The sequence below is a fragment of the Pholcus phalangioides genome, unplaced genomic scaffold (genome assembly GCF_987345545.1).
Source record: "Pholcus phalangioides strain wild (caught in Gottingen) unplaced genomic scaffold, Ppha-v1.0 ptg000015l_1, whole genome shotgun sequence".
Taxonomy (NCBI): Eukaryota; Metazoa; Arthropoda; class Arachnida; order Araneae; family Pholcidae; genus Pholcus; species Pholcus phalangioides.
The window spans coordinates 90,729,085-90,756,954 of NW_028301608.1; the positions used below are offsets into that span (position 1 = coordinate 90,729,085).

The 27,870-nt window shown below is 32.2% G+C and overlaps 1 protein-coding gene across 1 annotated transcript in view; it reads left to right on the forward strand.

Moving 5' to 3' along the window:
- The window catches only part of LOC149077021 (uncharacterized), a 62,194-nt gene that overhangs the window by 18,559 nt on the left and 15,765 nt on the right, over nucleotides 1–27,870 (forward strand). The window contains exon 8 of the mRNA XM_089242321.1: nucleotides 1,784–2,039. Within this exon, the coding sequence (XP_089098447.1) occupies nucleotides 1,784–2,039 (256 nt within the window). The remainder of the gene's footprint in view (nucleotides 1–1,783; nucleotides 2,040–27,870) is intronic.

Here is a 27,870-nt window from a genome sequence, read left to right on the forward strand (position 1 = left end):
TTGTCAGAGCAGGGCAAATATGCCCCAAATGGACAAAAAACTGTTGGGCAACAATGACTTTTGGGCTTCAACAATCACTTTCGGAATGTTTACTATGGTTACCGTGGTTTCCTAGCAATGCATTTCAGACGTGTATATGCCTTTACAATAGTTTGTCACTTCTCTAATGCTACCAGTATATTTATAATAGTTTATGTCTTTACAATGGTTTGTTACTTCTCTAATGCTACCATTATATTTAGAATAGTTTATGCCTTTACAATGGTTTGTCACTTCTCTAATGCTACCTGCATATTTATAATAGTTTATGCCTTTACAATGGTTTGCCACTTTTTCAATAGTCGTCAGAATCAGCATCACTGTGAGGGTCAGGCAAAGGATGATCCCCATAGAAATCAGTGTTAAAATTGCCAATTTTACTGTAGAAATGCGGGAATTTAGTGGGGGTTTTCTGCCACATCAATAATTTTAAAAATTGTATTTAATTTGAGTTCTCTTAGGATACAAAGCCCAGAAAATTAAATATGCAGTAATTAGCCAGACCTACTTTTGATCTGGATATCCATGAAATAACATTGATTTAAACTTTTTATATCTTCTCAAAGCATGAAAATTGATGTCTCTGTATTGTCTTTTGATATTCAACTGATAAATTCATATAGTTTAGGATGTTTTAAAATTAATTATGGGTCTGTAAAGTACATCAAAGAAATTCCACAGCTTTAACTAATCATTTTTGGAAGCAGAAACAGACAGATGGATAACTTGAAGTTCAGGGGCACGGGGGGGGGGGGGGGGATCTGAATATCTAGTGCCCCTTGAAAAGGGGGAAAAAATATATTCATTTCTACATTTCTTTAAATCTAGATTTGTTTATTTCATGAGTCGTTCAGGAAGTCGCCATATTGGTTAACTTAGACATGGTTTGCATGTCCCTCAAAGAAATAGTGAGATATCACGTGATCCAAAAAGCCTCATTGAAGAAAACCCGGGCAGCGCCGGGTATTATAGCTAGTATTTATATAAAAAGTGACTTGATAGCCAGGCAGAAAGAAATATAAAAAAATTCCAATTCTGAAGCTTGATAGCAATTTGTGTGTTGGAAAAAATAGTACAGGGAGAGAGAATATAACAAATCATTTCCATTCCTAGAAATAATGAATAAAATAATCTGTTAATCAGGAAATCTGCAGTTGGAACTAATAGTTCAAATATTAATTATAAATTCAATTTTGAACACTATTTTTTGCCATCTGATGGCCACCCATGTTCTCCATGATACAGATGCAGAAAAATAATTATAGTATTCCTTCAATTATCATAACAGTGGGTGTTTCCAGGAAAATTGTTTCATAATATTAAATTTTTCAGGTAATAAATTTGCTACCAACATTATCAATTTATTTACGTAATTAAATGAATTTTTGTGTGAATGTTCACACTTATCGAAACGTCTATTGCAAACAAACTGCAGGTGTCTCCTCACTTTACATGATGAAATGGTTCCACAAAGTAATCATGATCAATGGTTTAAATGTAAGATAGGTATATGGAGTTTCTTCAGAAGTATAAGACTTGCCATTCAGCAACAAAATAAATTTTTGCCCAGGCAGCATTTCGCAAGTTGAAATTTCCTTGATTAAATTTTTCAAGAACCTTCACTATAGCAAAAACAAGCAAAGTGAGATTATGTAAAGCGAAGGAATACCTGTGTATTATAAGTTATTAACTACATATATTTCAAGTTATGAAAGTATTTTTATAATATAAAAGATTTTTTTAAATTCATTATCTGTTGGGACTCATTTTTTCAGGCATTCGTGTAGATAACTCTTGCATGCAGTATGTTGACTTGTCCCCAACTTCAAAGTACAGATGTGAAGTTTGTGGTTATGCTGTGTTACGTAAAGGGGATTTCTTGCGTCATTTACGTGTCCACACAGGAGAAAGGCCATATCAGTGCTTATCTTGTGGGAAGAAATTTAAACTCTCTCATCATCTGAAACAGCATGAGATAAGTTATCACATATCAAAAGACTGATTCTGGTTTCATAATGATTGTTGTTTGTTACTTTTTTCATGAATGTTTATTTGTTTTCTTCTTACAAATTTGGTTATTTTTTTTCAAGTTTATTTCTAATTGAACCATATTTTCTTCCAATTCTCGAGCCTTATTGGTCTTGGAAAAATGTAAAATGAATTAAAATGCTTTCTAATATCTAATAAACATATTATGTTATTCAAATGTTTTTTACTTTCTTAATTGTTGATTTGTATCAATTCAAATCATTCATTTAATCCTCATTTCACCCCCTACCCTTAAATGGATGCTATTCCATGTGAAACACACACACGCAAAAAAAATCTGAAAAAAAACAGTATATATAGTTGAACCCCTCTTAATAATCACTTCTCTCAGATGCATTCACCCTCTATTTTACAACCCACTAATAATTCCCCTTATTATAATTCCCACTTGACTGCCGCCTGGCAGTCAAGTGGTTAGAGAGCTAGCCTCTCACTGTGCAGGTCTGGATTCGAATCCCGGTTCGGGCATGGATGTTTACTAATACTAACAAATTCCCTGGACGGATCATGTGGATCCCTTGGGAATACGTGTGAAATTACATTATATGATAAAAGTGACAATTTTTGTCATTCTAGTTTCTGCAAAAGAGGGTTTTACTGTATCATTTTTCCCACATGTTTGATTGGAGAAATTTTTTATCTGTACTTGAAATGAATATCTGTGTTTGGGTGTTGTGGGTGCAAGTGTTATGTATATATATATATATATATATATATTTTATTTTTTTTAAATTTCTGTATATCTTCACCTGCTTGTTTATATAGACAAAGCAAAGCTGATGACCTTTTTCTCTTAGATTGTCAAATGTTTTCAAAATATTTTCTGTTACTGTAAAATCTAAAATGTACATGGTTTTCTTTCCATCACATCCAGTATTTCTCCTAATCTTTAAAAAATATTTCTAATTTCAGTATAAACACTGCTTATATTGCTTTCAGGAAACCATGTTGAGACGATACACCCTTTCCCGTGGATTCCATGTCACCATCACTGAAACTTCATGTGTCACTGTCTTCAATTTTCTTTCAAACTGAATTTTTGGAGTGAGAAAATTTTTTTTTAAAGGAAGAGTATTGATATTGATGTCCACCATACCATGTTTCTTTTTATCCAAAAAAGCTACACTAATTCTAACTCTTCCAATACCTAGATTAGTTTTCAACCCTCATCACTCTAGGAATAAAATTTGTGAGAAAAAATCACAAACAGGAGGGGAAAATCTCTAAAGAATGTCATTGTTGCCTTTTAAACAATGAAATATTTTATCAAAAATACATAGAATAATTACAAATGCATGAGGCTTGTTCAAAAAATATCCTACCATAATTTTTCATGTGTAAACAAATGAAGCTAGGTAGCGTGGTTTGGTGCACATATGTGATATAGGTGATCTTAATTTAAATAATACTTGAATTCTTTTCCTGCCTGCAGAAGTTGTCAGTCACCAGCAGACCACCAATGAGTGAGGAAGTGTAAGCGCTGTCTGATTTTTGTTTTTGACAAAAAAACCTGAACAACAGTCTTATAGTAAATTTGAAAGCTTGTCAATTCCTAAATGGAAATCATCTGCAAGGTTTAACAGACCTTCAAAAGTGAAGAAATAGGCACTACATAGAAAATAAAAAAGCAGTTCAACTGCTTCAAAGACAACTGCACATCGTTAGAGAGGGAAGCATGTTCTGGTAGCTCCTCGACATTGAGAAATGACGAAGTGACGCCATTGACTAAGGGAGGACCCAGATGATGCAGGATCATTAAATAACCATCAGAGAACTTGCAGGCGAGGGGAGTAACAGCAGTGCATCCTTCATTCCATTTTAACTGAAAGTTTAGGCTTCGGGAGAATCTCAGCAAAGTTAGTGCCAAAGCTGCCAACAATCTAGTTCAGAAGTTTTTAACCTATGGGTTGCACATGCTTCTAAGATGGATCTCTTAAACCCACTAAGAACCAGGAGCTCTTGAACCATGGTTCCCAACCCAAACCTGTTTGGCAGGAGCTTCCAAGATGAGTAGTAGAAATCCACTGATAGCCAGGGTCTCTTGAGCTATGGATCACTGACTCAAACTTGATTTGTAGAAGCTCCCAAAATAGGTCATTTAAAGTCAGGGATTTTCGAACAATATTGGTCGTGATCTAAACCTGATCCGCAGTGTCCTCCTAGATGTGTTGTATGAATTCATTAACAGTCCTCTGTTATAAATGCATTTATTGCGTCACTGGTTTCACTAATTTCAAAGATCAGACAGTCCATGGGTCTCGATGTTGCCAATCGTGTTGATTTTGAGTCGCGAAGCCAATCATGTTGTTGATTTGGGCAGCTGAAAAAGGTTAAGAACCCCTGATCTAGCTGAAGCAACTCCATTTGAAATCACACAGGAGATGCTGAGGGACCATGATCCCAACTTTGTCAACATAGTAGTCATTGGCAGTGAGTGCTGAGTTTATGGATATTACCCAGAAACCAAATTGGAAGCATCCAACATCCCAAAGCCAAAATAGCAAGGCAGAAAATGCATCAATTTCAAAGTCACGCTGGCCGTCTAGTGGCATAGTTCATCATGAGTATGCACCGCATGACATAACCAGCGCCAAGAAGTATTCCTTGCTGCTGGTTGAGGTAATAATACCAAGAGATTCTGTGTCATCTTTGTGACACTAAGATGGAAAAGGCTGGACCCGTGGGCAATTGGCAGCTCCATCCCTATGACATACCTGCCCATTCTTCACATTTAGTACAGAGTTTCCTATTATAACACAGCACGCCTATGTTTTGTCAGGCTACTTACTCGCCAGACATGATTCCATGTGACATCTGACTTTTCTCCAAGCTGAAAATGCCTGAAAAGGGACCAGATTTCAGTCCAGAAAGGGCTTCCTGCAGAATATAATGTGCGGCATCTCAAAAGAAACATTCCAGCGCTTCTGACAGTGGCAGAACTGTTGTGAGAAGTGTGTGATAGTCCAAGAGGACTTCTTTGAACAAGATTAATGTATCTGAATACAAGTATTCTTTTATGAATAAAGGTCTGATATTTTTTGAAGGAACCTCATAAATGAGAAACATAGTGATACCTTGGCTAACGAAGATAATGCATTCCCGAATCGCATTTGTTAGCCGAAATGCAATTTTACATAGGTTTCTATGGAAACTGTTTAATCTGTTCTAGGAAGTGTGCTAAAAATTCCAAAGCAACTTTCATAAAACTAAAAAGCGTTATAATAAAGTAAAAGCTGACCTGAATGCTGAGATAAACTACTTCACTATTGGATGAAGTCAAATTTAAATGAAGGTGAAAAACTGAACATGTTTTTATTTTATGCTATGTAGGCTATGCAATAGCATTCATGAGCCATGGGGGGAAAAGTTGGTGGTATGCTGTGATATTATCTCCCTCATGCCAGAAGCATGAATATGCAAATTTCCAAAACATGGGAAATAACATTTGAATGTTTACTCCACTCATATTACTCTAAGTTTAATTTCCCTAAAATGCTTTGTAATGGTGGCATGACAGTTCAGCTCTGTGATCGTGTTCCATAAATTCTCACTTTTTCCAGACTTAGGACTGGCATACTTTTAAAATGCTTTGGAATTATTTTGAAAATATGGTGTGGCTAGAATTTTTTCTTTTTGACGCAAATATGTCGTCGTCGTCATGAGAAATGTATTATCATGTCATAAAAAGTAGTTACGCTTGCAGCTGAAAATTATGTGCCATTCCTTGTAGAAATTCATCTGATGTTGAACTGTAATTATGAACTATTTCAAAAATTCTTTTTTCAGTGTTCATAGCCCTTTTACGACACTTAGTAGTACTCGCTATCTAACAAATCAGTAATGTATCAGTAGGTATGCCAGTCCTAAGTCTGGGGATTTTTATTTACAAAATAAAATCACCTCGCTGAATTGTCGCTGGACTAAATTGTCTTGCACTGAACTGTCGTAGATCCCTTTGTAACGTGTTTCAATAGTTGGTTAAAAAATCTGGCAAAATAAGGAATCCAACCAGCTGATAGACCCAAAAAGTGAAAATTTGCGCATTCATGTTTTTGGCATGAAGGGAATGATATAGTCAGCTCATGTCTCACACATGCAGTTGAAAAAGATGAGTTCCTACAATGTCCAGACTGCTCAGTTTGGTATTAATTCTCTTACAGTATCCACTGGAAGTGATAAAGTTTAAAAAAAATATTCAGTTCTAAGGCTCCTCCCTTTTTTCCTTAAAATTATTTTCTTTTTTCTCTTAGTTATCATTTTACATTAAATAGCTCAAAATCTTTCTGAAAAATATAGATATATTTGGAAAGTGATTCCAAGGTGGAAATAAATCAATCTCACTCAAGTAACATTTGCTGACATGTGCACTGGATTCATCTTAATTAGCAGAAAAATTTAGAGTATGCCGTGGCTTATGTTAATGCATGCATTCGCATCTTAATTTTCTTCACCCAATGCAGAAAACGTCAAAAAAATCGTTGTTAGCCGAAATATTCATAAGCCGAGCTGTTTGTTACCTGAGTCACCATTGTATAAACAAGGTTCCCACTGTGCTATCAAGAAAAAGGTGTGGAAGTGGCAATCAATCTATTGTGGAATAGATTGCCTTTGCAGAACCTGTACTGGATATAAAGGAATCTCAAGAATGACAAAAATCATCTAAGTAAAGTGTAATGAAAGCAAATATTAGTTGAAATTTCAAAATTTTGCTTCCATCTGATAACACTGCTTTTGAATTTCAAATAGCATTTATACTCTCATTTCTATTAATCAATATATTACACGATGATAAATAATAAATCCACAAAACAGTTTTTTAACTATTTTCTAGTATAAGTGATGATAGCTTAACATGCTGTTTGATTCAAATGTGGAAATTTTGAAAATACTTTTCTTAATCTTGATTAGTGCTTTTTTTTTCAATCATTATATTATATATCTAATTTTATTTATGCAGGAGAAACTGAAGTAGAGTTCCTAAGTGGAATGAAAAAGTCTGGTCACAAATTCCATTGTCCATATTGCAATTATTCTGTGAATTATAAACATGGTCTCAAAGTTCATATTCGTATTCATACTGGAGAGCGTCCTTATCAATGCCAGATGTGTGGAAAAAAATTCAGACAGGGACAGCATCTCAAAGCACATAGCATGCGTCATACTAATTGTTCACAATTGAGATTATGAATATGTGCATCAATCAGACTGAGAATTACATGCAAGTATTTCTGAAATAAAATTCATGTATGCGAAACATTATTTTTCAAGACTCGTCTTTGTGTTGAGAATAATTTTTTTTTTTTTTTAGGCATTTGTAATGATTGACAATTCATAAAATCTATGCCAAGTAACATGGTTGAAACTACACATGCTGTTAAAATTTTTTTATAATTCTGTGTCTGTATTTTATTTGAGTTTTTTGCTGGCAAGCTTGTCTTATTGTAATCCTGTGCAATACTGCAGATATTGAAGAACCACATTTGGGAGACGTTCATAATTGAAAAACAGTGATATGTTCAAGTGATTCTTGAAACAAATTTTGATTCTCTCACAAATGCTTGATCTTTGGAATATTTAACCCATTAACGACAACTTTGATTTTTTTAAAAACAAAAAATGAGTGAAACCACTTCCATTTATTGGCAAAGAAAAAACATAAGAAAATTTGTCATTCCAAATTACCAACTGGCGTTAATGGGTTAAGAAACACCTAATTTTCAATATGCGACAAGCATTTCATTAAAGTTTCTAAAAAGAGTTTTACTTTATTTTTTGATTTAAAATAAAACTTTTCAACTGAAATTAATTATAAGCTATAACTATTCTTTCAAAACATCTGAATGGATATCTAGAAGAAAAAGTGTCCAAAATTACCGCATAAGAATATACCAGAGAAGGGTATATGTGATTTCCACCATGATTATGACCTCAAAATAAAATGCCTTTAGTTTTTTGCATTTTCTGTAAAATTTTAACATATGTCCTCCTTCCAGACATCTATTCATTTATTCATCTTCTATTCAGATTGCTAGTTAAATTTGTCTTTAAAAAGTACCAAAAATTATGAAAAATGCATTCTAATCCGTTTTTTACATGGGAAATTCATTATTGAATTTTGTAGTATTATTTTTGTCATCGATACAATGTAATACAAGTTTAAAAAAAATACCTACATGTTTTATGAGCAACTTGTTAATAAGTATGCATCAAAAAAGTTTGTGAAAGTTTTATAAAGGATCATTTGTTAGTTAAAGTACAGTAGACTCTCGCTAATCCGGCATATATCTGACCAGGTTGTACCGGATTACTGGAAGTCAATTGAAAAAGCCTATTTGAATAACATAAACTTCTGTACTTATATATGCATACGAAGACATACAGTGACATGTTTTCCTCTTCCATTCTCGAATAAAACCTGCTAAAAAAAATGTTGGATTACTAAATGAACCAAATTAACACATGGCCAGATTATCAAGAGTCTACTGTAATTGCAGTGTGAGAAAATGAAAAAGTTTGATACAACATTCTTTACCACTTTTTATGGGTAATAATGAATCAGAATATTGTATATAATCTTGGGTCGATGAATATTATGCATACCAATATTTATTTCAACAGAACCAAATGTAGGTGTATGAACATTCTGGAATTGGTTATGATTCACCACTGTATTGCTAAAATAAATAGAGGGGGTAAGAATGAATAGAAGTTCTCTTCTCTTCTTCAACTTTATTTTCGATACTATTTGAGATTTTAGTTTCAAACATATGACTCACACACAAGTATATTTAAGTACTATACTATTAAGGTATGATTTCAGGCTAAATGCATGAGCATTGATAGACTTGAAGTCTGGGGTCGCAATGATGATGTGTCAATATGCAAACCCTCAAAACAATACTGAAATCTGTGACATACGTCACAGAACAATCAGTGCTACTTTCTTTCAAACAGAGCACAGCTCAGGTTTCTCACCATCTATGAGCAATTTACTACCTAGTGAGTTGGCCAGAAGTGTAATTGTGTATACCCAACAGTGTCTGAGTGTGTATCTAGTGTAGTGTCTGATTTAATCTATACTTCAGAAGTAAAGTTTAATGATTGAATTACATTTGCACCATTTGTAGGTCTGTTGCTGTCTGTGGCGAGACTTTTTAAAGAGAAGATCGGCTCATATTCATGCCTCAAAGTTGGGAATCTCAAAAAACCAACTTCAGCTGACCACCACTGTGATGACGATGGAATTCGAACCCAGGAACTCAAGATAAGAGTCTGTCACTATGACTACTTGATCACCACAGTGGTAATCACTGCTACTACAGAACAATGTGGAAGAATTTTAAAAAATAGTGTAGAAAACACTATTATGGGAATTTTTTTACCGCAGAACATTTCCAGTCAACCAAGGGCTCATTGTAGAACAATGCAAAACATTCCGCTTTGTGGATGAATATATATATATTCGGTCCAGATCCACCCTTAAGGAGTGTGCGACACCAAGCCCCACACTTATGATGGTGATAGCAATTACCTTCATAAGTTCTTAATTTTTGTCCATTCTGGGATTTCATTTTTTCTGGATTTTCATGGATGCTGGAATTCTCTGTCAATTACTTTTGTTAGTCTCGATTCTGGATTTTCATTTGTTTGCAGACAATTTCTTTCATTAAGTCTTAATTTTAATTGGTTTTGGAATCATTTCAAAATTTTCATTTCATTTGTTTATTTAGATTTGTGTGTATGTTTTTTGTAGGAATGTTTTCAGCATTCCTGTGTATTTTGTAATGTATGAATTTTTGGATGTTGATTCCTCTCTCCCACAGAATATATGCAATCAGTGTCAAGGGCCCCTGCTTTTTTCCTACAATGGGTCCCGTGCTTGGTAAGGGTGGCTCCATCTGCATGCATCTTGATGTGACCCTGCCCAATAAGGGTATAATGACCATTACTCTGCTCATAGCCAAATCAGCTGCACAATATTGTCTTGAGTACTTGGTTGAATGTATTGTCCAAATAAAGCTCTCATAAAAATAAATTATAAATATTCAAGAGAATCTTGTTCTAATTAGGGAAAATGATTATTTTTAATAGAATAATTAAAATTAATTTGTTCAATGTTATTGTCAAAGTATTCCCTTGCTTTATGCAATTAATTAGTTCCACAAACTAATTACATAAGATGAAATCGTGTGTGAAGCGAGTTAAATTTAATAAAATAATTGAGTAAGATAGAAATCGAGAGGGGGGGGGGGGTTCTTCAGTTGCAATAAAAAAAAATTCAATTCAATCAATTATTCAAGCTTATAAATAAATCTGGTTATAAATGAAATCGATAAACCTTCCTTGTTGGATAAATGACTTTAATTAGTACTATTTTATAAGTGTTATTTATTTCTGGCTGTCTTCAATTGGATGACAAATGAACTAGTTTTGGTCATTGTGGGTCTGCTCTCTTGAAATTTTTGTTGTGATAGGCTCATGTTTTTTTTATTGAAATGGTGGAGATTCATGTTGGGGGGGCAGCAGTTCTCTTTGTCTTGTTAATGATTTCTAAATACCTGTCTCAAATGTGAGAATTCTATTCTTATTGGAATGATTTTCTTAAATTACAATTTTGATGGCATTGTCAATTTGTTAAAAACAAAGTCAGCCATTTGTTTTCTTGTAAACTTGGGGCTCAATAGGTAATAGGCTTCTGACTTTCATCATTCGTGTCATTTTGCATTTCCTTGTTTATTAACGATTCTAATAAGTGAGTCAATGTGTTATTAGCTCACTCTGATGAGAGGGTTTTGAGTTTTTAAATACACTTGTCTCATGTACATCCTCATCCAACAAACTTTATCATAATTATATCATCTCTGTAATTTGAAAGCTCATTTTCAGATTTTCATCATTAGAATAAAACTGAATTGAATAATACAGGTTTGCGATATTTTAAATCAACTTTTCAAAGTTGTTTTAGCAAAAACATATAAAGTGGGGGGGGGGGGGATACCTATATTTTGCCCCTTTACCGGAGCTGCTGTGGTAGTCAAGTGGTCATAGTGATGAACTTACACTGCAAGGATGGGGTTTGAACTTCACCGTTGCCACAGTGGTGGTTGGTTGAAACTGGTTTTCTGTAGTTCCCAACTTCAAGGCATAAATGCAAGCTGATCTCTCCATTAATAAGTCTCACCACAGAGAGAGCAACTGGAGAAAAATCAGACACAACACTAGATACGCACTCAGACCGTTGGGCACCCACACTTTAATCTAGATTCTGCCGTGAAGCTAGGCTGGAAGAGATCTTGTAACAAGATAAGTCCGGTGGCAGAGCCCTGGCATGCATTCATTCATGCACCTTTACTAGAACCTCTTTTAAAAAATTAATGTACATTAGGACTAGATAAGTTGTGCTTTTTCTTTGTCTCTCAATATGCATGATATAATGTGAAGTTATTGTATTGTTAAAATGTTTTCAACTTACAACTAACAGTCAGATGTTATAATTGTGTTATTAGTCTTAATGTAATGCAATCTGTTTTTGATTGACTTGGGGGGAGTCACAAATTTACTGTTTTATAAAAATTTAAAATACTTGAACATTTTGAGGAATAAATAAGAAACGTGAGACATGTTTACTGAAGGAATTGAATATACATCAATGTTCTGAGGGTGTGGATTTCCATTAAAAGTTATGAATATTGACTTTGATTCAAATTTAATAATGCCTAAGGTCATACGAACAAATTTAGCCAATATTGTGCTAAAATATCTTGCAATGTAAATTACTAATTGTTTTTTGCTAATGAAAAATATTTTGACTTGTCATATTTATGGGACATTTATAGAAAGTATTTTCACAGATTACAGGATATAACTTGTACCTAATGAATGATTCTTTTCCTTGAGAGCAAAAATCAAAATTACTTAAGGGTTTATCATATTAACTGATCATTATTGGGATAATGTTTTAAAAAGAACGAATTCTTCCAAATAAATTTGGTCCATTGAAAAAACTATGCATGCATGTTCTTCAAAAATTTAAGGTAAAAAACGAAAACTTCGAAAAACAAAATTAAAACTAAGGATCAAATGGTCATTTTAAGAAGTTATTCCAAAAATAGCATATATAAATTACATTTGTTTTAAAATAATATGCACATTATTGTTATAAGTATTTCAAAACTATGTGATGACATTCTTTCATGTTTCAGTTACAATGTTTCACCTATCTCCTAATTTCATATTGTGTCCCAATCTTCAATTACCAGTTGAATAGCAAAAAAAAAATTCAATGATTTGATTAAAACTTCACTCTTATGTGGCCTTATGACAGGACACATTTAAATATTCATACAAGGGTTCATCAAGTATCCTCATCAATGATAGGTCTTATGCATATTCTTATGTGAAAAAGAAAAAAGGTTAAAATGTTCTCAACACACCCAAAGAGCAACTTTTTAACTCCTAGGAGAAATAAATTTATATATTCAAGTACTTTGCAAGCTGAAGAAATTTCATTGCAAATAATCGTTTTTGTAATATAAAGCTCATACTGAAATATGTTTTATTTCACTTACATGATCTTTGTGGTAATGCTTAATGAGAATCAAAAGCCATGTTCCCACTTATGCATCATGTTCATAAAAATACATAAAAGTGTTCTTTCACAAATGATAGTCACATAAAACTCATTTTCCAATCCCTAGTTTTTTTTGTGATTTCAAAGTTAAAGGTGTTATGAATGTGTTTAATAGGTTAAATTAAATGAAGTGATTTTGTATTATTATTTGTGATTAGATTGAAAATATATAATTTGACTTGTGCTGCTCATAATTAAGTTTTGAGATATTTTTTAAATCAAAGCAGTATAAAAATATTTACCCCAGCATTACTGCATAACACACTATCTCACATTATTTTCTTATGAGCAACTAAAGGACTGTGATTTTTATAACAGATGAATATTGTAAAATCAGTTTGTGAAAGAAAAATTAATATTCCAACCTTCAAATACTTGCGGGAAAATATCATCAAAATATTTTTTGTATATATATGTATTGTTGATTCAGCTTTTATGTGGGTTAAAATTAAAATAATACAGTGGATCACATTGTTAATGATCACATGTTGTGATTGGAAACAAAAATTAATAGGGAGAAATTCTTGATCAGAGATTTTTTAATATGGGAGCAAAATTGGGACTCTGGAATTAAGATTTAATGGGATCCACTGTAGTAACACAGTTGACAAAAAAAATCTGATACGTAACAATGGTTTGTTCAAAATTTTCTCTCATATTTTTTGTGGCCTTAACAATATTCATAATACATTGTTTATGTCAATATTAGATTAATAACCTTGTTGCTGGCTTATTATGTTATAATCATTATACTAAGTTTTGAAAAATTATAATTTCATTCATTTATCAATGAAAGATGCTTCTCTAGTATGTTAATATAGTATATTTAATTCCACAAAGATACATAAATTTAGAAATTGTCGAAACATTAATTTTTTAATTATTTTATTAAATGTGATTATTCTTTGCATTTTTGTAAGTTAGAATGTATGGCTCTTTCTTTCCACAACAGGCAGACTTGAAGGAAAAAAGTTAAAATTTTTAATCATATTTGTGTTGGTTATAAAAAATTAAATTCAAGGTGACAAAAAAATTTCTATAACTATCTTCGAATTTTGTTATAAGTGTTATTTGTTCAGCTCTTATGTGGCTTAAAGCAAAAATTATATTAACAAGTTGACAAAAACAAAAATTATCTGTTGCATGTTCTATTTCTAAAAATAGTTCTCAAATGTTTTGTAGTCTTATAAATGCAATATTTTACATTTATATAACTAGTCAGTGCTTGTTTATTGCATAATTATTCAATTATTCTACTTCTATAAGTTTTCTTCTCTCTCTATAAGTTTTTAGAAAAATTGGATTATTTTCATACTTCCCATTAATTGTTCTCATACTCTTTTCAGATGAATTTTTTGCTGAGGCATTTTCTGATGAGACAGTAAAGTTGATGCGATATCAGTGCCAAATGTGTAGCTATGCTACAAATCGGACATCTCATTTCAAACGTCATTTGTGTGTGCATACTGGTGAAAGACCATTCAAATGTGATATATGTGGGAAAACATATACTCAAAAGCCGAGCTTGAAAAGGCATTATATGACACATTGTGTTGATAACAGTTTTTAATTGGTTTTTTTCTCAGTGATGAACTGGTTTTCAAAAATGTTTTTTGTAAAGTTTCTTTCATGGTGTTAGCTTCTAGTTCAAATTATTGTGATAATTAAAGTTTGTATATATATAAATTCACCATTTATTAGCTTAAAATTTCGTCGTTCTAGTCAGACAAAATAAATTATTTATTATGGAAAGATATTGAATATAGGTTTGTTTTTTTTTTCAAAGCAAATTTAATGCAATATTCTGATTTGTTGATTCAGTTGTTATTATTTTTTACTTATTTTTTCCTGAAGTTCAACTGTAAACTTTTTTACAATGCTGATCTGTCATTGTTAACACAAGAATACTGAACATTTTTTAAATTTTTTTGAAGTTCCATTTTGAAATTCAATCATTGACTAACCTATGTTCACAAATATTCCATATCGTTTGTATGTGAAGGTAAAGTCAGAGTGGTGTAAGTCACATTTTCAACAATCCTGACTGAAGTCCAAAAATGCAATCTAGAAGTGCTAAGCAGTTGAAAGAAAAAATAAATTAGGTCTCAGCTTCAATAGTTATCCTCTAGATTGTGAAAGTACAAAATTTTTAACATGAGAACTGATGACAATTCTAAAAAAAACCCCACTTTTTTTTCAAAATAACGATTAATCGACTTACACCACTAACTTTAACCCCCATTCCCCCTCATATTTTTATTGTGTTGTAAATGTCAGCACTAAATTCTCTGTGAAGATCTCATATGGAGATAGATATCTGTGTTGTTAGCACACGCTAAAACTTCTTGCCGCTGTATGCCTCTAGGGGCGGGACAGCAATATATGATTGATACAATAAAACTTCTGGTTCAAAAGATTTGAATCCTGAGAATGATTAGAAGACAATTGCTATTCCCAATTGGCTTCAAGTTGTGGGTCCCAATTTAAATTGCTATTGTATGTATTGAAAGACTATAGTCAAATCCAATAAGTCGAATAAGCAGCAGCCGACAAAAACATTGAGTTATCGTTAGTTCAACTTATCGTAAATTCTGATATCAGAGTGGAGAAAAGGAAAATTTTAAATAACAATGATATTTATAAATATCATGTTAGTAAAGCATGTCAAACTACTGGAGATGGGAAAAAATTCAAAAAGATTAATTATTCTAATTTAATCATATTTAATGTTTATGTGTTTGATGTTTGTTTAGAAATAAACTAGCCATACGTATTGTATTACAAAACAGACACATACATGATACTCGTATAAATGAAACAAATGATAAATAAAGTGTATAAAAGATTATTTCCTGTCAAAAAATGCAGTGATTTTTAACTATTTATCTCTTCTTTCATGAGAGAGTGATTGCAAGCAAAGAAATGAATCCGCTAAATTCTACTATTAAATGCTGAATTCTATTGCTAAATGCCACTTTTTAAATTTTTCTTATTCCCAACAACTTCGACTTAAAGGAAGAAAACTTGAGGAAAAATTTTAAAACTAAAGTACGGAAAAAGTTCTGGGGCTGAGTGAAAATTTCGACCTAAACAGGTATTTGAGCTATGAGAGTTAGATTTATCACAAATTGACTGTGTATGGTGTAAAAAAATAATTGAGATTATTACATGAGAGCATTTAACAATGTTATACTATATTTTGGAAAATTAATTATGTAGTTCCATTGTTCATTGATTTCTGTTTATTTTCTGCCAATTTTACATTTTTAGAATTTCTACTATGTATATAAACATGGCTTACTCAAATGAAGCTGTTTCCATAAAATATATAAAATACTAATAGAAACAGATTCTCTTGGTTTTTAAGGGGAAAAATGTTCATTTTGATTATATGCATAGTATCCTGTAAATCCTGATTCCGCCTTATCTCGTCAACCGTTTGTCATAGAGATATGGTTCTAATTTGAAAAAGTGCTCAAAATATGTGTTTTAGAATCACTCTGTAGCAATTTCAAGTGTTAAAATACAATGTTCCGTAAAATAAGAAATCTAAATTTCTATAAGTCTTTTTGTTCTGTAACTTCCGGTTCAAAAGTTGTTGGGCCTGTCTGTCTTAAGGGGGAAAAAAAAAATTCCATGTTTTTAAGTACAATATTCGCTGAGATTTGAACATTGAAGAAAAGTTGAGAAAAACAGCATAAATGTGGAAAAAAAGCTCTCTTAGTTTGTGTAGTTCTTTTCCCCCACATTTTCTGATTTTCAAATTCAAATATTTCACCAATCTTGCACATAGGAACATGGGATTATATTTTTTTTATTACTCATTAATTTAATTAATTTTTTTATTCATTTATTTTATTTTTTCCTCAGGAGACACAGCAGCAACTTTCTGCTTGGGCATTAGAAAACAGGAGCTGCATAAAAATTAAAAATTTTTATTTTATTTTATGAAACACTATTTTTTTCTCCAGCAACTGATACAAAATGATTCTTGAACACATTTTAAGAATTTTTTGAATTGGAATCATAGAGCTCTACCATGAACAGTTGATGAGACATCCAAATTAGGACTTACGGTCACCCTGTATAACATAGCAGCTTGCTTAAAAATGGTTCTGGCTCTCTTTCTCTCTCTGTGATGAGGAAATTCCCAAAAGTTTTGTTACAAGGATTTTTATTTTCACCTATTTTTTACCTCTTTCTCGTCACCTATACTCACCTGTGTAATTCTCCCCCCCCCCCCCCTCCCAAAAAATGGTAAGATTATATTGAACTGAGTGTGCATATATAATTTTTTAAAAGTATATTTTTTCTTGAAGGTAAAAATACTGTTCTATCTTAATTGATTTGTTGTGTGTTTAAAATTTTAAAGGAGAAAAATTCAAAAACTACCACCTCTTGAAAACTTATTTTTATGTGGATATAATAAGATTCAGAATCGTATTGAGTCTCAAATAATAATTAATGTAGGAGTTTGTGGAATATTTTGCAATAGGTGTGCTTAATCTATTATCTTTATTGTGTGCAAGTCGTACAAAAACATCAAGTTTTTATAGTCATTTTGATTTTTTTAAATTAAAAAAAATGTGTTCTGGCAGGTTCCACTTTGATATATGTTGTATTGAGAAACTTGTGATTTTTTTTTCTATTTGTTACATATCTGCATTCTTTGTATTGCAATATTTTATTGATTATTCATTGTCCATTAATTATTTTAAGGTGAGTGCAAGAGATATAGCCTAGTTTATATGTTTTTATTTTGTTTTATTTTTTTCTGTATTTTGGAAACATGGCTTCTGTTTTGTACTTTAATTTTATCTCTACTCATAAAGTCAGAATATAAAGTTTGTGTTATTTCAGATTAACTCAAAAAAAGGGTGAATTCTATTCAACATTCAATTTAGTTAAAAAATAAAGGATTTCTTATGTATTTCTCAATGGTGCCAGCAATTTATAAAGCAAAATTTATGTAAAATTATCTGTTTATGAAATAACCATCTAAATAGTTTTGTTTGGTGCTATATAAAGTGTTCATCAAATATATCATATTTTTGTGTATGTCTGTGCATGAGAAGTAACTCAATTATGAAATAGTGTACACGAGCGAAAAGAAAAATATTGTCGTTTTAATGGATTTTGATAGATGTTGTTATATTGTTAATTGTTTCTATATATCTAAAAAGTAAAACTTTCTTTCTACTCTACTTGCGTGAAATAGATCTTTTCTTTTTTTTTTATACATTTTCATCTGGGTTATAGGAAACTTTGTGACTGTACCTTCATTAACCATTAAATCTATACTACTCAAATGCGACTTTTGCTTATTTCTCCTTCTTGTATTTCATTTTTAAACTTTAGAGGCATTACAAATAACACTATCTTTTTTTCATATCAATTCATTTATACATCTCAGTAATGTCAAGAACGTCCATAGCTATTTTAGTATTCATATCTTATTTCTTCAAACATGTCATAATTGCTATTATAAAAAAAAAAAAATTTTTAAACTTTGACAGCTGATATGCAGTTAGTCACTTTGTGATGGAAGTATGTGATATAGTTCTTTCTCAAAAGCTCAAGAATATTTAAAGTTTGGAAATGTTGTAATAACAATCATAACATGTCTGTAGAAATAACATGAATACTGTGGTAGTCATTAAAGTTCTTGACAAGAATCAGCTTTCAAAGTTCAAGATTTAATAGATACTACAAGGGTAAAAATAATATATCGATAAGTATTTATTTACAATCTGAACTATAAAATATTAGTTGAATGGTTTCTTCTAGGACCATATCCATCTTGTTTAGGAGTTTTCCATTCAACCTTATAGCTATTTAAACCTGAAAATGTTTTTTCTTTCACTAACAAAATTTCTTGGTAAGTATGCTGCAGTAGTAATATCCTAAGGAATTAAAGTTTCACAGTTCCATATTGTAATTTTCATTGATAATTTTATAGCATGTTTATGAGCAAATTAAGGGTGTTATGAATTAGAAAAATATTTCTTGCCTTGTCTAAGATTTTTTTTTTTTTGCTTCAAAATGACGCTATATTTTCTTCTTACTTAACTAAAATTAATATAAGAACAGGAAGGAATATATATATATATAGCATATCTCTGATCTTTCTCAGTGTCTTTCAGAATTGCAATCATTGATTATATCTATGAGGTAGAAAAATATATTTTTTAGATAACATTTATTGTGCACGTATCATTTTTTAGGATACCTTTATATGTATTTATGTATCTTTGTGATGAAATAATTTATAATATATATTTTGTTAAATGAAATAATTTATGTTTCTATTTTCTCTGAAAGATAGGAATTAATACATTGTTGATGCCATACTGTGAAACAAAATAATCCTCAGTTTCAATGTATACTTAGTATAGAGTAAAACCTCAGTATACCATAGAATTAGATATTTGTGCTCACTAGAATTTCCTCCGTTTTGTACGTTATTAGGTTGATAAAAACCTGTTTTTGTATGTTCTATCACAGCTAGATTATATTATGAGTAATTCAGACTTGAACCATGGGACCCAACACCTATGGTACAAGAGTATCTGCACTGTATATATGAGATATATAATTACCTCTTTAAATGAATATCATTTGTCCCCTTATGTTGTCATGTCAAATATAGTTGAGTTAATTTGAATTATATTTTAAGGTTTGAGAATGAAAATAATCATTCATTTGATTGATTGTATCTACCACAACTATCCAAAATTGTCTGCTTAAAGTTGAAAGATGTAGAAAAGGAGCGCAAAAGAAAAATCCTTTCGATATGAAATAACTTTCAAACGAGAGCTACAGCTATGCAATTTAGATAATGATATAGTAAAAGGATTACACCCAATTAGATACAACATTCTGATTTATTCTTTTATACAATTTCTATGTATGCATGTCTAACTGCATACTCACACCTATTACAAGCATTGTGAATATTTCATTGAACAAAATGTTTTATTGAAAATTACTTAATAGAATGAGGAAAAACTCTCTGCTGTATTCGTGCCTGATGCTCGTGATTTGAATAATGTTTTATTATTAATTTTTAAAACTTAAAAAAGCCATCTAAAGCTGTTGCATGTCAAACAAAAAATTAACTAATCACAATGATCACTAATTGCACTACTGTTTTGCATGCCTTGTCTTATGTGCAAAAACAATGTCACTGATTCACATTTCCCATCTTATGCCCTTGAGAAAGGAAAGATGGGTTGACATCTCATGTTGACAATATTATTCTCATATACAAGAAATATATAAATTTTTTTAATTTATTTTTTTTTATATTAAACTTCAATTAGATGTATTATATAGTTATATATACACCAAAAAGTCTTTTTAAGTCATCACCGATGTTATCGAGAAATTATGACTGCTTAAGCAAAGTGTTGTCAGTTTCAATATGCAATATTGTGAAAATCGTATAATTTTAAAGTAATGTGAAATTTATTAAAATATGAATGTCAAGTTTGTTAAATTGTAATATTAACAAAATTTATACACTGCTGGCCACCCAAATTGCAACACCAAGAAAGACAAGAGATATCGCAACAATATTTATTTTGTAGATAGCATGTTGACCAAGCATCAAATGATTAAATTTATAGACTTCTGTGAAGTGTGGTTCCTGCCAAAATCAGTAGCCAGAGTAGCCGCCATTGTTGGAGATCACCGCTGCCACACGCCTCGGCATTGATTCAAAGAGACTTTGGATGTGTTCTTGGGGTACAGCAGACCAAGCAGCTTCCACGCGTTGCCAAAGTTGATCTGGTGTGGCAGCTGGGGATGTAATCTGGGTCAATCGTTGAGCAACCATGGACCACATGTTTTCTATCGGCGAAAGATCTGGAGAGCGAGCTGGCCAGGGAAGCAATTCAATCTGGCGATTGACGAAGAACCTTTGGACAATGCGTGCCACGTGTGGTCGCACATTATCCTGTTGAAATATGGCTGTGGGCAGGCCCTGAAGGTAAGGAAGGACAACTGGCTCCAACACCTCGGAGATGTAGCGTTGGCTTTTTAAAGTACCGGCAATGCGTACTAGAGCAGTGCGAGAATGATATCCAATACCGCCCCATACCATAATACCCGGTGCAGGACCAGTGTGGCGGTGCATAACGCAGCTGTTCAGCATCCTCTCTCCACGGTGTCTCCAGACTCGAATCCGACCATCGTGGTGTTGCAGACAGAAGCGTGACTCGTCAGTAAAGACAATTTCATTCCATTGTGCCGTCCACATTCTTCTTTCATCGCACCATTGGCGGCGGAGACGTCTGTGGTTCTGTGTCAAGGGTAGACGAAGCAATGGACGTCTTGCGGACAGACCACTCTGCTGTAAACGGCATCGAATGGTACGCGCAGACACTGGATGATGCGGTACAGACTGAATGTGCTGTGCTATGGTTCGTGATGTGGCTGAGCGATCCGTCACTGCCATACGCACAATACGCCTGTCATCACGTGAAGTGGTGCACTGAGGTGGATGCGATCGAACTCGTCGGTCCGTCGTACCTCCTGCATCCAACGATCACATATCCGCATTACAGTTGTTTGGTTTCGTCCAACACGACTACCGATTTCCCTGAAAGATAATCCACAATCTCGGTAGGCCACTATCCTTCCTCTGTCGAACTCGGATACTTGATCAAAAGATGATCGCTGTTTTCTATGAGGCATAATTGATCGTTTTTTTGAAAAAACCACAAGAAAAACACAATTGCCGTACTTCAAATCGTCGTAATCTCCAAGCCTTAAATAGCACTTTGAAGTGGCGCCACAGGCGCGCGTGATGTGCGTCTGCGCTGAAATTCTAATCATTTGCATATCTCACCTCCACTAATGCATGTTGTAAATTTCATTTTATTTGCATGCTTCCTTCAGGGTGTTGCATTTACTGTGGCCAGCAGTGTAGATTACAAAGGAAAAAGGATTTTTACTTTTTTTGAGTTTTCAGTAGGCCTGTATTTTACCTATCATGGTAAAATATAGGTGTATAATTCATACATATACAAGGTAAACTCAAACATGGGGGGCCCAATTTTGAATTGAGGGGATCCTAGACAATACAAAGCAGACACAAGACAACCTCAACTTGGGAAAAAATGTCTGGTTTTTAACAAAGATATTTTTTCCAAATCACACAGAAGCTCCAAATTAATAGGGCCCACCCATGCAGAGATAAGGTCCAGCTTGAACAGTCACTAACCAACATTTTAAAAACCATTTTTTTTTTTTTAATTCTGCAAATGAACTTCCTCCATAACTCTTGTCACTCAAACTGTTTTTGGTACACACAAAGCTCTCAGAATTTCACATACGCTTTTCAGGGGCTCTGCATCCACTCCCAGAAATATCAGTATGTTCAGTAAATGTAGAAAAGGGGTCAAAGGGCTCTATGAGTCAAAAAAAAAGGGTTGGGAACCACTGCTTCAGCAGTTTCTTGGTAATTATAGAAAGCTCTTTTTAAGCATATCTGTTAAGAAGTAACTAAATTTTTCAAATTTTTGCTATAAAATAAATTATTTTGGATCAGTCAATAGGGATTAATCAATTAATTTGAGATGAAAAATAGGAGTTTTTCAACCTATGTTAAAATAATGAAATTTCAGGATTATATTGCCATCTGTGAAACATTTAAAAATTGATCTCCTGATACACAAAACCCGCTAGTTTTAACTCATTAAATTCATTGTATCTTTGTTTTTTACCACTTATAATGAACTTCCAATTCAAACATTATAAGCATATATAAAATATACTTAAATTCTCCCATAAAATACTGACCACAAGCTTATTAAATAAAGATTATTCTTAATTCTATGGAATTCGTCCAAAAATTTTGTAGTTTCTAATAATTTAAAAACATTTTTCTGATATAAAATAGAGTTTATTTAATATAGCTCCTTGTTTGCCTGTGTGGTGGGGGTTTTTTTTTTTTTGTAATTTATTTATACTTGTAGAACTGTGAATGACTCATCCTTTTTTTTATGTTACAGATCTCACATATCGACCCATTTTTCTTGGCACTGGAAGTGATATTCTAAACCTTCGTCACAAATGCAAAATATGTGGTTATGCAACCAACCAGACATCGAGTTATAAACGTCATCTTATTGTACACACTGGAGAAAGACCCCATAAATGCTTTGTTTGTGGAAAGACATTCACTCAAAAGCCAAGTCTGAAACGTCATTTTTTGACTCATCGTAACTTAAATGTTTTTTGAAACTGTATTTTATGATCTGGTGTTTTTTCCTTATGATGGTGCATTTTCATAGTGATTCATGAGCACAAACATTGTGTGGCATTTTCAAAAATACATACTCAAGCTGTTTGACGTGTATGGTTCAGTATCGAAAAAAGCCAAACATACCTAAAAAACAGGTTATACCATCTTGAACTTTTTCCACCAGTTTTCATACGTTTATCAAAACATTTTGGAATGTATATGTGTGTGTGTATGTGCATTCAACCCAATCAACCTCATGGATTTTCAATGTTTTATGTGATACATGGATATCACAATTGAGCTTTGTGGAGAAACTCGGTGAAATAATGTATAACATATACAGTTCTAACTAAGCCAAAAAAAATTTGTGTAGTGCGTATATAGGACTAAAGGAACACTAGGTATGTGAGAATTTTGAAGAACATGGTTCCATACACGAGCTCAAAAGTGTACGAGTGAACCCCCAGAAATATGTTTACACATATGATGATTCAAACCTTTCCAGTAACATAAAATTCATATTAGTTCTAACAAGTTTTTTTTACAGTTCAAACATTGAACTTTGCTTAATAAGAGCTTTTATTGTCCCATGTTGAAAAATTTTTGGCTGAACCAAGTTTAAGCAAGTGTACATATGTACGTATATCTTCCAACATTTTTTCTTTCTATTATGTCATCTCTCACTATTTCTTTCAACATTACTGTTGTTTTCATCTAATATAATCTGTTTGATTCAATGTGGACTGTCTGGAAAGTACTATGATTCATGTAAGAGCTTAGTAAATAAATTTAAGGATTAGAAGATGTATTTATTAATGGTATATCCTATACAGTAGGGGGTGCACAACCTTCAGTCCACAAGCCAGATTTGCAATATTGCTGTTGCTCGTAGGCCAGATACAGGTGTAAATATAGGGTGACACGAGACCTGTATTTTATGGGACATTATCATAATTTTGATCACCTGTCTTTTTTTAAGTCAAACTTGGTCAATTGCTTGCCCCTTGCACTTCAAACTTGGTCAATTTGAAGTGCAAGAAGACAGCAAAAAAGTTTGAATTATCTAAAATTTAAATTTCCCCATTAATCTATACTGGATCCATAAAATGGCTACGAATTCCAACTTTATCATCAATATTCACATTGGATTAATAATAATTGATATTTGCTACACATTCCACCATTCTGAAATTGTCATCACTGTTGAATTTCTTGACCCATGCTTAAAGTCTGATTTACACAGCAGCTGTTACTGATCATCAATTAAGAAACTGTGTCCAAAATTTTGCTAATCATTTGTATGGTATTAGAGAAATCTATTTTCATTAGAATTTGTTAGAAGAAACTGTTCTGAAGAAATCCAGAGGTTTAAATCTTCAGTTTGTTTTCCAGAAGTTGAACAAAACAATTCATATTAAGTGGTTCACAATTTCGATACATTCCAGCTGGGCAATGTTAAAATGACATTAAATTATCAAAAAAAACACCCCCTAAAAATATATAAATTTGTATTTTTAATTCTTTCTATGCTGACAATCGTCTCTGAAATTGCTCACTAGTCATCCAAACCCTTTTGGCGGATTAATTCAGCACAAATCATTTTATGAATTTAGATCGCATAGTTTTGCCTGATTCTGATGATCAAAACTGGTAATTTTTTCTAAACTGGGATGCTAAATAATAAATCCTATGCAAAAAACAAAGTAAATTCTGACATACATTTTGACATGCAAAGAGTGCCATTTTCAAAGGAAGAAGTGCTTATTTTTTATTACAGGTTTTCATAAAACCTTGGGTTAACTTTAGGACTGGCCCAACACTTCCCTACATGAAATGTTCAGTGAACAGTTAGCATGGCTTTTCCAGTCAGAAGTTAAGATTGAAAAAAAAAGAATCAGAAGTTTACCAAGAAAGTCAGAATTTTTTTTTCTTACTTTTATTATAAACATTTACTTTTTAAAAAATTGGTCAGCAGCCAATAGCCCTTGATAATGCAGATTGAACAAATTGGCCGAGAGAAGCAATGTCCAACTGCTTGTAGATTTTCCTTAGCTGTCTACATTTGATCCTATTAAAATCATGATTTTTAATATGATTTAGAACTCAAAGTACCACCAATGATTTAGAATGCTGTCAACCGTGTTCAAATTGACAAAGTTCCACTGTATTTTCAATGAAGCATACTTCAATTGTTTTCTAAAGTGAAATGAAGGATTAAGATTATTAATGATGTAGCTTATAAATTATATTATAGCCATGACTGAAATTATCAAAATTAATTTTATTTATATAAATATTCATCTCGCATATTTGTCAAGCTAAAAAAGTAATAAATGGCAGCTATTTCAGTAATAAATGGCAACTTTGTTTACCCTTGACAACTTTTTTTGGCGATAATTAGCAGTGTTCCGCATTTTTATTGAAGAAATATGATTAGGTAGGTATATATTGTGTTGGGTGTCTTGATACTTTTCTACCAGACTACCTTTCATGAGCCTGGTTTTGAACCTCTTGGCAGGCCTCATTCAGCTTGTGAGCCAGAGGATGTGCACCCCTTCTGTACAACGAATAAGAAATATGCTATTGAAATTACTTATACATGTAAAAAATAATTGCATTGGTTTTACCACTTCTACTGAATCAGGTCTTTCTAAATGTTTAAAGTTGAGCATTCTACTTGTAGATACACTAACTTGTGACCTGTACTTTACTAAGTGCATTTGTGACTTAAGTTTTTCCTGAAAAGATTTTTAGAAATTTCATTGTTTTTTTTTGGTATGAAATACATTTAGTATATTGTCAATGGTCCTTCCCCATTATAATCTTAATCATCTTTAGTTCAGTTCTTTGTATCAAAAGCTATTGAAAGCAAGGCCGTCTTAATACATGCGGTCTAGCCAGGGTTCGAATCAGTAACAGCTGTATTGCCAATGTGCTAAGAGCAGGCCCCATAGACATGAAATGCTCACTTTAGGAAAGTTATCTTTCTGGGCATAAGAGAATAAGGGCAATGGTTCTCTGTGAATGGAGTCGTAAGAAATTCAAGCCAAAATTCATAGATATTCGCAGATAATCAATGTTGATTTGTGTACATCAGAAAAATAGGCATAACCCAAAAATAAAAAGTTTGTTCACTTACTGATTATCTGTTCTTTCATAAGCAATATCAAAAAGTGCTGTGTTGTGCATACTGTTGTTAAAGTTTCAATTTTTTTGTCTACGTGGAGGACCATCATGGACCCCCGAGTCAAGTGGTTTTTCTGCCTGGTAAATTCTAGAAAATTTCACCCAGATCTCATTTTTGTGAGTCCCCTCTTCTCTTGAGGCCCCCGGGCCATGACCGAGTGGGCCCATGCATTAAGACGGCACTGTCTACATGTATGAGATAATAAATGTTGACGCACATAGAATAAAAGTGTTGAATGTTAATGAAAATGATTTTTGTAAATAGAAAAGGATTTTTATTACAATAAAAGGAATTCAGATTTTAATTTCTTGTTTTCTATTTATTCTGATATAAATAGTGTAACCCTCTATTTATTCTCATTGAGAAGGCCTATTTTATTCTTCCTAGTAATTGGTGGAAGCCATTTTCTTAAATAACCTGCCACCTGTAAACATAAACTAACTGTATAGTGATTCTGTCTATATTTTAAGGAACAATTTTTTTTCTCTCATTTTAATATATTACTATAACTACTTTTCTTTTTGAAGTCATTATTTTAGTAATTTTTGAAACAAAGTTTTTTGTGTTAAAAATTTAGTCATCATAGTTTTGAAATGTTTTTTTTCTTTTCTTAATGATTATTTAATGCCAAAAGATATTTAAAAATGTTGCAATTTTATGAAAAAAATTCATTGAGAAATTTTCAGGATTCATAGGGTAAATATCACATTCAACATATTTGTGCTATTTTGTCCAGTTATTATTTAATTTTGTAAGGTTGGCATTATAATGAATTTTTCCCCTTTCTTTTAGATGATTTCTTCTTGCAACCAACAACAAAAAGCAAGACAAAGAAAAGTGATAGCTTTATATATGAATGTAATCTGTGTGAATATGTTACAAATCGTAAATACAGCCTCGAGAGACACAATTTAACACATATTGGGGAACGTTCTTACCAGTGTTACATATGCGGTAAAAGTTTTACTCAAAAGAATGATTTGAAAAATCATTTACTCGCAGAAGATCATGCTAATCCATTGTGAAATTATTTTATTCAGTTTTAAAATTTATCTGTGAAAAGTCAATGATTTTGAACATGAATAATTTTTGCGAATTTCTAATACAACAGGTATTTTTTTTGTATATGTTACACATTATATCGCATTTCCAAGTTCAATATCATTTTAAAAATTGTAAAATTTTTTTTAAAGAAAGTATGTTCTATGGTTGCTATCTTTGGGTATTATTTTTTCATCATTGCCTTATTTTTCTGCTGAAGGAGCATTTGTCAAAGTTGCATCTCATCATAAAAAAGAGATGTTCATAAAGATTTTATGTAAAATGAGATCTTAAAATATCTTTCTTTCTGAAATCTTGATTTAATTTGTAAATGGGAGTAATTATAGAATTGAAATAAGCATCAAGTTTGTTATTCAGTTTTAAAAATGATTTATGCAAAGATTTTCTATTCTTTCAGCGGTTTTTAATCAACCTTTGTTTTTTTTCCATTAATTCAAATAACAATGAAAACTAATCTCATTGAGATTTGTCATTGCAGAGCAGGAAAACCAAAACAACTAGCTTTTCCACTGCTCACCAACTGTACCAAAACAATGACCAAAGCAACTTACTGACAATCGCTTCTTGCAATATTATATGCAGTTTAGGAAAAATTGTGAAAAGATACACACTCCCCTCCCCCCGTTTTAACAAATGTTTCTAGTAATATAATTT